The sequence below is a fragment of the Lipotes vexillifer genome, unplaced genomic scaffold (assembly GCF_000442215.2).
Source record: "Lipotes vexillifer unplaced genomic scaffold, Lipotes_vexillifer_v1.1 scaffold340, whole genome shotgun sequence".
Taxonomy (NCBI): Eukaryota; Metazoa; Chordata; class Mammalia; order Artiodactyla; family Lipotidae; genus Lipotes; species Lipotes vexillifer.
The window spans coordinates 390,761-402,330 of record NW_006793646.1 but is presented as its reverse complement, the minus strand read 5'-3'; the positions used below and the strand labels follow the sequence as shown (position 1 = coordinate 402,330).

Below are 11,570 nucleotides of genomic sequence, written 5' to 3'. Positions count from 1 at the left end.
CTTTCCCTAATTCTAGAACAGCTAAAGTATAATGGTTATGTTCACTTTCCCAGTAAGCGATATAACAAACTGTGCATAGTCTCCTGTCTCCTTTTTTGTCAATTACATTAACACAGAATTTAGATCTCAGCCCACAAACCATCAATGCTTGCCATCCAGTTAAAATGCTGTAGGCATTTCAATTTCTTAAGAAAATTTCGACATAATATGTAAGGCTGTAACAAATAAGACACTTGGGAAAAAAGGAAAATGAAGAGGGAAAGTGGTTTTACATTTCTAAAACAAAACTGGAGTTGGTATAATCGTATGTTTCTTGGTAAGAGGTTATAAAATGTCATACACATACATTCTCATTTAAATTAACACTTAATTTTACTTAATACTTCCTCCAGTCTAATAGATGCGTCATATGACCACATATAACAGCACTCACTGCATTTGTTTCCCCCCTAAAATGAAGAAAGTAGAAAGGTACACAGTGCCTGTATTTTCTTTCATTCATTCATTCATTCATTCATTTATGGCTGTGTTGGGTCTTCGTTGCTGCGCACAGGCTTTCTTTTTAGTTGCAGCGAGCGGAGCTGCTCTTCATTGTGGTGCGCAGGCCTCTCATTAAGGTGGCTTCTCTTGTTGTGGAGCATGGGGTCTAGGTGCGTGGGCTTCAGTAGTTGTGGCACATGGGCTCAGTAGTTCTGGCTCGCGGGCTCTAGAGCACAGGCTCAGTAGTTGTGGCACACAGACTTGGCTGCTCCGTGGCATGTGGGATCTTCCCGGACCAGGGCTCGAACCCGTGTCCCCTGCATTGGCAGGTGGATTCTTAACCACTGTGCCACCAGGGAAGCCTCGATGCCTGTATTTTCATGGATATGATTTCTTTTCTCCCCACCCCCATTTTTTAACTTGTATTTTTAAAAAACTTTTAAATTAGGAAATATATTACACAAACAGGACACAAAAGCGAACAGCTCAGTGATTTATTACAAAGTGAACAGTCACCTGTTAACTATGACTCAGGTCAGGACACAGAACACTGTCAGCACCCTAGAGCTCCTCTGCGGCACCTCCCCATCATCACCCCTCCCTTGCTCCAAAAGGTTACACAACCCTGTTTCATGATAATAATTCCGTTGCTTCTTTTTATAGTCTTATCACCCAAACATGCATCCATAAATGCTGTAATTTAGTTTTGCTGGTTTTTTTTAAACTCTACTATATAAATCCAGTATATACTCTTTTGGGTCTGGATTTTTTTCACTGAATATTATGTTTGTGACATTCACCCATATCAGTGCATTTTTAATGGATACACAGTATTCCCTTTGTATATTATAGATTATTTATTCACTCTACTGTTGATAGATATTTGGGTGGTTTCTAGTTTGGGGATGTTATAAATAATGCTGTTATAAGCATGCATGTGAACATATATGTACATTTTTGTCTGGTACATCCTTAGAAGACAAACTGCTGGGTTATCGGTCACAGTTTACATTCCTACCAAAAGTGTAGAAGCATTCCCACTGCTCCATATCCTCACCAACACTTGGTACAAGCAATTATTTTAATTTTAGCCACTCTGGGATGTGCACTGTACCATTTTATTGTGGTTTTAAAATACATTTCCCTGGACTTCCCCAGTGGTGCAGTGGTTAAGAATCTGCCTGCCAACACAGGGGACACGGGTTCAAGCCCTGGTCCGGGAAGATCCCACATGCCACGGAGCAACTAAGCCCGTGTGCTGCAACTACTGAGCCCACGTGTCACAACTACTGACACTTGCGTGCCTAGAGCCCGTGCTCCGCAACAAGAGAAGCCACCGCAATGAGAAGCCTGTGCACCACAACGAAGAGTAGCCCCTGCTCGCCACAACTAGAGAAAGCCCTCGCACAGCAACAAAGACCCAACGCAGCCAATAAATAAATATAAATAAATAAATAAATAAATAAATAAATAAATAAATAAATAAAATACATTTCCCTGATTACTAATGACGTTGTGCACCACTGCATATGTTCATCGGCCATTTGGACATCTCTAGACTAATGTGTCTGCATAAGTTTCTTGCCCATTTTTCCTAATTTTCCTATGGATTTGTAAGAGTTCTTGACATATTCCAGGTAAGAGTCTTACATCAGATATGTGTGACTTGACTTTCACCCTCCTAATGATGGTTTCTGATGACCGGAAGTATTTTTTTTTTTTTTTTTTTTTACTGGTATGCGGGCCTCTCACTGTTGTGGCCTCTCCCGTTTCAGAGCACAGGCTCCAGACGCGCAGGCTCAGCGGCCATGGCTCACTGGCCCAGCTGCTCCACAGCACGTGGGATCTTCCCAGACCAGGGCACGAACCCGTGTCCCCTGCATCGCCAGGCGGACTCTCAACCACTGCGCCACCAGGGAAGCCCTGACCGGAAGTTTTGAATTTAAATGTAGTCCAATTTATTGATCTTTTCCATTATGTTAGTGCTTTTGGCTCTGTTAATGTCTTTCCTCATCTACTGAAGTCAAGTAGGTATTTCTAGATGCCTCCCTATTTTACTTTCATATTTAGAGCTACAAGCGACATAGAATTGATTTTTAGTATGCTATGAGGAAAGGGTCAATATGGATAGTCAACTGTCCCAGCACTACTGATTGAAAAGTAGGTCTTTTTCCCACTGCCATCTTTAAATCAAATGTTCCTATATTCTTGGTTCTATTCCGGCTATCTACTCTAATCCTTGGTCCATTTGTCCATCCTAAGCAAATAGATCACTGTCTTACTGTTATTGTAGCTTTATAGTGAGTCTCAATATCCTGCAGAGCAAGTCTTCCCACTTCGTTAATTAATCTTCTTCAGGTGTCCTGGTTATTGTGATACCTTATATTCCTATATAAATTTTACAATTATCTTGTCAAGTTCTATGAAAACATTTATTCAGGCGGTTACTGCATTGAAAGTTAGACCAATCTGGGGAGAAGTGACATCTTAACTATTAATTCTAATAATTCATCTGTAATTTTGAGGGGACTTGTATGTACACAATCACATCAACTATCAAAACTGATTATACAGAAAGGATCTTTAGATAGTTGGCAAAGTGTTTGAGACTGAATAAGTGATAAGTACATTGAAAATAAAGCACTGTAGTTACTTATGTATGCTAAGGAAAACAAATGGTCATTCTGGAAAAGAAAAACAATCATGATAAACTACATAATAGTACTTACTTGCCATGATCCTGTAACAATGAATACTGATCTAATCAACACTTCCACATAATTATATAATTACACTTGGATGAAGGGATGGGAAGGGTGTGTGTGTTAATGATGAGAGGTAAATCGTAATCTCTGTGTGAAATTCACAAACAATGCTCTAGTGAAACATGAAGTAGCAGTAAAAACATGTTATTTAGGAATACAGAGGTAAACTGCAGAACTGCTTGACCAAATTCACTCTTCCACAAATATAGACATAATTCCTATATATCGTACTTCTCAGATACTTAAGTGCACATACTGAATTTCTATCACTGTAGTAAGCGTAATTTATGACAGTAATTATGTCAAAAACTTTCATACCACTTACGAGAAATTATAAATAATTATTCTACTCCAATTCAACTGATGTAAAGTTTGGATATTCAGATTTTGGCATATTGTGGGGGAAGGAAAAACAGGGAAATGGGTTGACATTTTGCATCTAATTATAAAAATTGACAACATCTACGTATTTGCTAGAATTTACACTCATTCAGTTCACCTATACCAAACAATAGCATCTGTTATGTAAATAACAGAAACCTCAAAGATTAGATATGTTGGTTTTAAACATAGTACATGCTTTTAAATCAGATAAAAACAAATAATCTTAGAATCATCTTTTAAAAAACTCTACGTACCTCAAATTATTACTAAAAATCTTTTTAAGAAGTAATTTTTAACATAAATGTGAAAATTTTTAAATTTATATAAAGAAAACATTTTATAAACAAGTATTTTAACATCATTACATAACAGTGTTTACACTAGAATAAGAAGCTATTTTTTAGAAAGGTTTGATACTTAAAGAAAAGTAATAAATTCTTACCTTAATGCACGACTAAGTTTCTCGTAGTTCATTGTAGGTTTATTTTTACGTTGTCCCCATTTTTGTGCAACCAGTTCAGGCTGATTTAGCTTAAATTCTCCTTCATCACCAACCCAAGAAATGCAGTCTCGAGCATCCTTGTCAGTAAGAAGTTCTAGCAAAAACTGCCACAGTTGGATTTGGCCGTTGTTTCCTAAAAATTGACAAGAATGACAAATATTGACCACAATGCTATGGATTAACAGAGGGCAAAAGACAACACACAGGTCTTCTGGTGCATACCTCAGCCACACTAAAAACACAAATTTTTTTTTACAAATGCTGTCTAAGTATCGCCAGAGAAACAGTCCATATTCACATTTTCATACTGTGAAATAAAACGAAATATACATAATTCAACAAATTTTATAAATACCAGATGATAATGCAAAAATACCTGTTCTGTTCCCAGGTGAACTTCTATCTTCTCCTGAAATCCTTGGAGCTCTTTGTACTTTAGCTGCCTTTGCACTACTATTTATAGCTTTAATGGCTGTTGGTGTAGCAGACTGCACTGATGCTGGAATAATCTGCACAGCTGCAAAGCAAGACAAGGAAAAAATTTTTTTTCTCCTTCCAATACAAACAGTGAAAAAAATTACTAAAAGAAATAAAATGCAATTAGTTTAACTAACGCCCCTCTAATTACCTCAGCACAAGTTCAGAGGATAAGGTATGATGTCTGTATTACAGTTTGTAAATCTTAACATAGCGAATAAAAGTTGGTCTCCTTATTTTGGAAAAACTTATTGATGTGATAAATCTAGTGATATATTAAAGTTATTTAAAAAATCTATTTTTTAAAATATTTGATCATAAAAAATGGTTTATCAAATTTTGGAGAACGTGGACAAATGAGAATTCACGTTCCACCGCTGATAAGAGTACAAACATACCCCCTTTGAGAAAAACTTTGGTCTTACCTAGTAAGGTTGAAAGGGTAGAAACCCCATGATATTACAACCAGAGAATCTCACAAGCATTCTTACAATATTCATTCAATGATGTTCACAAAGTTTTAAAAATAATATATAGCAGTGAAAATAAAATTGAGCTACATGTATCAACATGGGTCTCATAAATGTTAAACAAAAAAGCAGTTACAAAAGGATATGCACAGTATATCACAATTTCCCCCCCAAAGTTCAGACATGTATACAACAATGCCCTAAAGTGTTTATGGTTACGTAAGTTGGTAAAAAGATAAAATATGCATAGAATAATAAACATCAAGTTCAGGATAGTCATTTAAAATGGGATCTACAACAGGTAAACCTGATATATAAAGTTTTATCTCTTTTGGTATACACAGATGTTGGTTATACTTTATTATTTCTTTGTATATCTAAAATACTTCATATGAAATTTAAAAATTAGTTTTTCTTTTTACTACCTTGCAGTACTAAATAAAGAAAATGTTTCTTATTGATAAATGGGCCACATATTATGGGTACATGAATACTCACGTTGATCAATTGTAACTATCTCATTCATCTGTTGTTCTTGGCTTGCCAATACATCTGAAGAACACACATAAAAGTTTTTTGTTTTCACTTAAACCAGAAATGCAAACTCCAATCCAGTAAAATTCAACTTAAAAAAAAAAAAAAACTCCACAACTAAAACAAAAACCAAGCAAACAAAAAAGCAAAACATCAAACAACTGAAACTTATTGGCATAACTTAAAAAGATCCTTGATAGTCATTTTACAGGGAAAAGATATTTTTAAGAGAAGTAGAAGGAAAGTTCCAAATTCTTTTCATGTTCAGAAAAGTTATTCAGAGAACCAGGGTTTTCTAAATGTAAATACCTATTCTAAATCTATTTATCTATGTTTTATGTAAAATAGGAAATCTTCAAGATCAGATCAAAGATGAGAATATACATCACAATGAAATTATTTAGATGTACTTTCTTCATCAAAAAGGCTCTTTCTCTTCAAGTTGATCTGAGAGAGTGTCATAATTTACTTAACTAACATCCATTTTTTAATAAAACGGCTTTAACTTTAAAATGCTTCTTCTTAAAGACAGCCAAATTTTCAGTGGAATTGTAGCTGTCCTCAGTGTCACAACTGAACTAAATAATTTAACATGTCTACAAATACAGCTCTCGACATGAGTTACAGTGTAAAAGGTCCTAGTAACCCTTTGGAGAACCATTCATTACTCATCTGTTGCTATTCCCTAATTAAATGCTATTCTTTACCTCTCAGACAAGAGTTACACTTCCCAGTCTATATTCCTTCAGCCTATTTAGTGCCCATCATAGACTGGATGCTTTTCTCTATTGAACTGAAATTGCACCTACCAGCAGTCATCTGTGTACTGAGTAAGTCCTGGGGCCTGGGCTCCCAACACAGTTCTACTTAGGATGCCACGCCAGGATCCAACTAAAGACACAGAGCTGGAGAGGACTGGGAAACTAAAAAGAGATCTGAATCCTACTTGTCAGATGGGAGCTTTCTTTGGGGGTCCTGAGTTTGGGAGTTTAAACAGTTACATGGAACTAGCCTCAGATCTGGGTTCTGATCTTAGCACTCACTTACTGGCTGTGTGACTGTGGTAAATTATTCAACCAACTTCACCACTGATTTCTTCATACTGAAATGAGATACCCCCACCTACCACTGTATGAGGTGGTTGTAAGGATTAAAGGAAAATATTTTTAAGAAGCACAATGCCTGAAACATAGTTAACTTTTCAGTAAATTGAAGACACTATTCTTTTATCCACATTCCTAGTTCTGAGCCTTCTCCCCAAGAACCACTGTCCCTCTTGAAGAAAAATGCATGCTTTATATATGTGGTATATTTTCCCTCAGATTTTATAAAAGTAACTTGAAAAGGCAAAGTGCTATTGGAATGAAATTGTTCCATTCGTGACTGTAAATAAACACAGTGCCCTAGACCAAAAAGAGGCGAAAGAGAGTCACCACCACACAGCACAGGCATTACTGATCTGTAAGATCAGCTTCTCAGCCCTGATTTTCAGAGTGGAGTTTGGTTTGTTTCCTGGGGAACTCTCAAGATAACAAGGCAGAACACAGAAAGAGAGGGGTTTTGGAAAGGCTGGTCCAAGACCAGCCAGGCACTCTAATTATCATATTCCTCTATAGCCCTCAAATCCTGGTCATGCATGAAGGAAGCAGAGCCCTAAGGGGCAAAGCTCTGAGCCTATGGAGGCATTTTATGAAGAAACTTTGGACACTAAATGTATAAGGCAATTCTTTTTTCTAAATAAGACCCTCAGCAAACTGAGAGCTTTGTGCCTTTGGTGGCAGAAGACATATTCATACGAAGAAGGACATCATAGAGCTGGTACTACTGGAACATTTCCTAATTATCTTCCTCATGTATTGTAGGACTTGGATGAAGTTTCACAAGAAGGGAAGCTGCAGGAAGCTGGTGGCTCGGGTGGGAAAACTAACACAAATATGTAAAGATGGAGCTCTATCTGTTCAGTACTGTGTCTCCTTGATAGATCATTGAGGAAAAGATAATAAATGCTGGGTTAATAAATGCCTTTCAGAAATATGCTGTAGACTTCACTCTACAGGAGGGGCCAGAGAACTAGACTGTGCCCAAAGGAGCCTGTTCTGAGAGGTAAGGCTTGTGAATTACAGAAAGTCTGCCAGAAATAGCCTTACACACCACCCTATCCATTCCCAGATTCTGAGAATTAGATTCCCAAACCAGATGGGATTTCCTCACCAGGCAAAGAACCACGGCCAGATAAGCAAGGAATTCCCTAAGATACTCATTTAGGCTCTGGGGCTTTGTTACTTTTGAAAACAAAACAATTCCAGAGCAGAGCTCTTCTGAAGAAGACCCATTCTACCACTGACTGCAAGGAGATGGAAAGATACACAAGATTTCTCTGCCCCCTGTACTAGGAAAAGTCTCCGAATGAGCTTTAACATTTGAGAAGCACTGGGAGAACCAGAGAGAAACAACCAAAAAGTGCTGACCCGGGAGACAGAGAGAAAACCATGAATTTGAGAAAAACTAAACTGTAGTCTAAACACTGTCCTTGTTCTATTCTCAAGAGTCCCTACAAGAAAATGTTTCTGTAAACATAACTTACATGTTAAAAACCTGAAACAATTCAGGAATTTACCTTACTCAGCTGAAAAGCTCTGCAGAGAAGAAAACCTGTGAAGCCAAGGATAAACTTTCAACCAGAACATTCAACTTATTTATCTAATAGGAACTGAAACTGGAAATAAACCGTGTAAATATAATGAATGTGATAAGTCTTTTAAATATTTTTTTCCTCCTAATATTTAAGAGAACCAACACAAGAGAGATATTACCAATAAAAACAATGAAGGAAAGCTTCTCTACAGAGCTCATTTCTTATTCAACAGCAGATGAAAACCCTAAGCATTAAATGACTGTGAAAAATCCCTCTACCAGATCTGCCCCCTTACTGGGTAAACAGTAGGATGAAATGCTACCAGTTACATTTTCATCCATAATAACCATTATAAAACAAAGTCAGAGTGTCCTATTCACACATTCTGAAAACTATATGGGTTTGGCTAGCATTCCTGATTTATTTAACAGTGTCAGGGAATGGGTTACTGCTAAGATATTTTAACAGTCACTGAAATATAAGATGGATTAAAATTCAAGCAAAATAATTTACATCTATCTGAGCTCTTTCTGTTGGACAGCCATAATCAAAATAATAATGTCTGTCAAGCAACATGGTAACACTATAATCAGTGGCTTCCAATTCAAGATGGTGTGTTGCATACTTACACTTCCCCTTTCTCCCTTAAGATCCCATTCAATTAAAAGACATTTTAAAATATTTAATCCCAATAATGAAGGGAATGCAAGGGAAGCCATCTGTGAACAAATAATCTTAAATTTCTAGAAGATGAGTATAAAGGACAGGACTGACTGATGAAACAGAAGTCAACAACTAGAATATATGAACAGAGCTAAATGTAGGGCATAGAATCTTACTTCAGAACTTGGATTCTAGGGTTAGTCTGCCTGGGTTTGGAGCCTGGCTCTGCCTCACCCTAGGTTCTATAACCTTGTAGGGGCTCTCTAAGCCTCAGATTCATATCTGAAGAGATAGGAAAGTAATGATCTGTGGCATTAGTACGAGATCAAATGAGATAATACATATAAAGCTCTCAGTACAACCTTACACAATTAATAAATGTTAATTATTATTATTATCAATGAACAATTTAGATGAAAACAAAGTTATAAAGAAATAAAACTAAAGCTACAGTGCAAATAGACAATAATTTCAATTTTATACATTTTCGAAGAAGTTCCAGATGACTCCAGAGAATTTCTCCCCGAGGAACCCGCTGAAAAAAATCTTCTTGGTTGAGACTACAGAGTTCTCTTCCGGAAATATTCAGCGTAGTGAGGTCTATATCGGTCATGCTGAATTCCTTCATTACCCAAACCACCCAATGCAGGACTTGGTCTGTGGACCACTGTATGGGATCTAAAGAGAAAAATATTACCATTGGCCTAGTTGCATCTTAGATATTATATAAATTTACAGTTAACTTGTAAACACACACACACACACACACACACACACACACACAAACACGCAGATAAAATCCAGACAGGTTTCTTTTTTTTTACAAGTAAGTGAAGTAAATAAACTCATTATATGAAATAAAAAAGATTCTTATGCTCTATTTTCTCCTTAGCTCCTTTTCAATTTCTTAATCTAAATTTTTGATGGATTCACTTATTTCTACATCAGTTAGTCTAGAATTTTACCAAGAAAAACAAAATGCAAAACTGCTCTCCAGTGGGCCAAATGGAAGAATAAAATACATGATTACCTTGTAGGAAATGGAGTAAATTAAACAAGTTTTTAAAAATTATTTTGTAGTAGTGTATGATTTGATGCACTGAAAAAATAAAATTATAAGGGGTTTCTGGGGAGACGTATTTTCCAAAATATGAATGTAATCTTTCCTCACTTTCTTCTTGTAAAAAGCTAGTTGTTCCTGCACTTACTCTTATGGTAGCACTTACAATACAACACGCTAATTGCATGTCTACTCAGCTGTCCCCCCTATAAAACCTTGAGGTCTTAAATATAAGGACTGTGTCTTGTAAACCACTGAATCTTCAGAGCTTACCACGGCGCTCTGTGCGTACATTTGTTAAATCTATAAAAGGTGAATCCAAATAGTTTCATTTTCTTTTTCTTTCATTTTCTTTTTCTTACTATTGAATGAATTCACAAATAAAAAAGATGGCCAACATGTGTAAATAGTTCATGATTGTATCCCTGGCACGTAACGGAATTTCTACTCACAGAATTTTAATAAATACTAGCTGAATTAATTTTGGTATAGGTATTTCTGCACGGAGAAGGTAATCTATCCAAATGGTATTGATTATATGCCCCCAAGATGCATGCTATTCAATAAGAAAATAAGTGAGGAAAAATAACACTCAGGTACTTATCAAGAGCCAATTTACAGTAAAAATGAATCAAACATAATACAGGATTGCAAGCCACAGAATTGATTTTTTATTTGATTTTTTTCACAAGGAAGTTAAGGAAGGAAGATTCTAAGAAGATGGCAGCAAAGTTTTAAAATTTCTCTGAATGCACACATAAAACAAAACAAAACCCACCACTAAAAGCAACTAGAGAGCAAAACCAAAAATCCATGGACATTTACAATTAAACCAGGTGACATGATATACCCATGGAACCCAAAATACATGCAGGTGAAGACAAAGCAGTAACAGTCACAAGAGCTGTATGGTATCAGCATCTGTGCAGGAGAAAGCAGTGGGAAGCAAAGGAACATCTCACTCTCCATCCTGAGCATGTGAAAAACAACACAGCCAGGAAGTATTCTTTGAAAGCACAGTTTTGCCCAACCCAATAGCAGAGGAATACAAAGGTCCATGGTCAGCTTTAAAGGGTATGGAGCAGTGAAGCACCTGTGAAATTTTCAAACTAAGCCAAGGATCACTTCCAGAGGAGAAGACCACAATAAAAAGAAACCAGTGGGAGTGGAACTGAAATTGAGTAGCGTTGAAACACGAAGGAAAGGGAGAGAGGAGGTCCAGATAAAAGTGAAGTCAAGGAACTGACAGGAACTGAGAAAGCAAGAGGCTCTATTTTTTAATACTACTCCAAAACAACAAACAAAAGGAATTCTGGAAAGTTAGAAAAGCTATCCTGAAACACACTTCAAAGTTCAAGTAAGCACATTTTATGTAAACACAAACAAAAAAGTATCAGGATCAAAAAGTTAGGGGAGGGGCTTCCCTGGTGGCGTGGTGGTTGGGAGTCCGCCTGCCGATGCAGAGGACACGGGTTCGTGCCCTGGTCCGCGAAGATCCCACATGCCGCGGAGCGGCTGGGCCCGTGAGCCATGGCTGCTGAGCCTGTGCGTCCGGAGCCTGTGCTCCGCAACGGGAGAGGCCACAGCAGTGAGAGGCCCG

General features: G+C 37.1%; 1 protein-coding gene across 1 annotated transcript in view; it reads right to left on the bottom strand.

Moving 5' to 3' along the window:
- Positions 1-11,570, bottom strand: part of GABPA (GA binding protein transcription factor subunit alpha) — a 34,727-nt gene that overhangs the window by 2,448 nt on the left and 20,709 nt on the right. Inside the window, exons 6-9 of the mRNA XM_007466484.1 lie at positions 9,394-9,588; positions 5,577-5,630; positions 4,508-4,648; positions 4,072-4,264 (exon numbers count right to left, since the gene is read on the bottom strand). Of these exons, the coding sequence (XP_007466546.1) occupies positions 4,072-4,264; positions 4,508-4,648; positions 5,577-5,630; positions 9,394-9,588 (583 nt within the window). The remainder of the gene's footprint in view (positions 1-4,071; positions 4,265-4,507; positions 4,649-5,576; positions 5,631-9,393; positions 9,589-11,570) is intronic.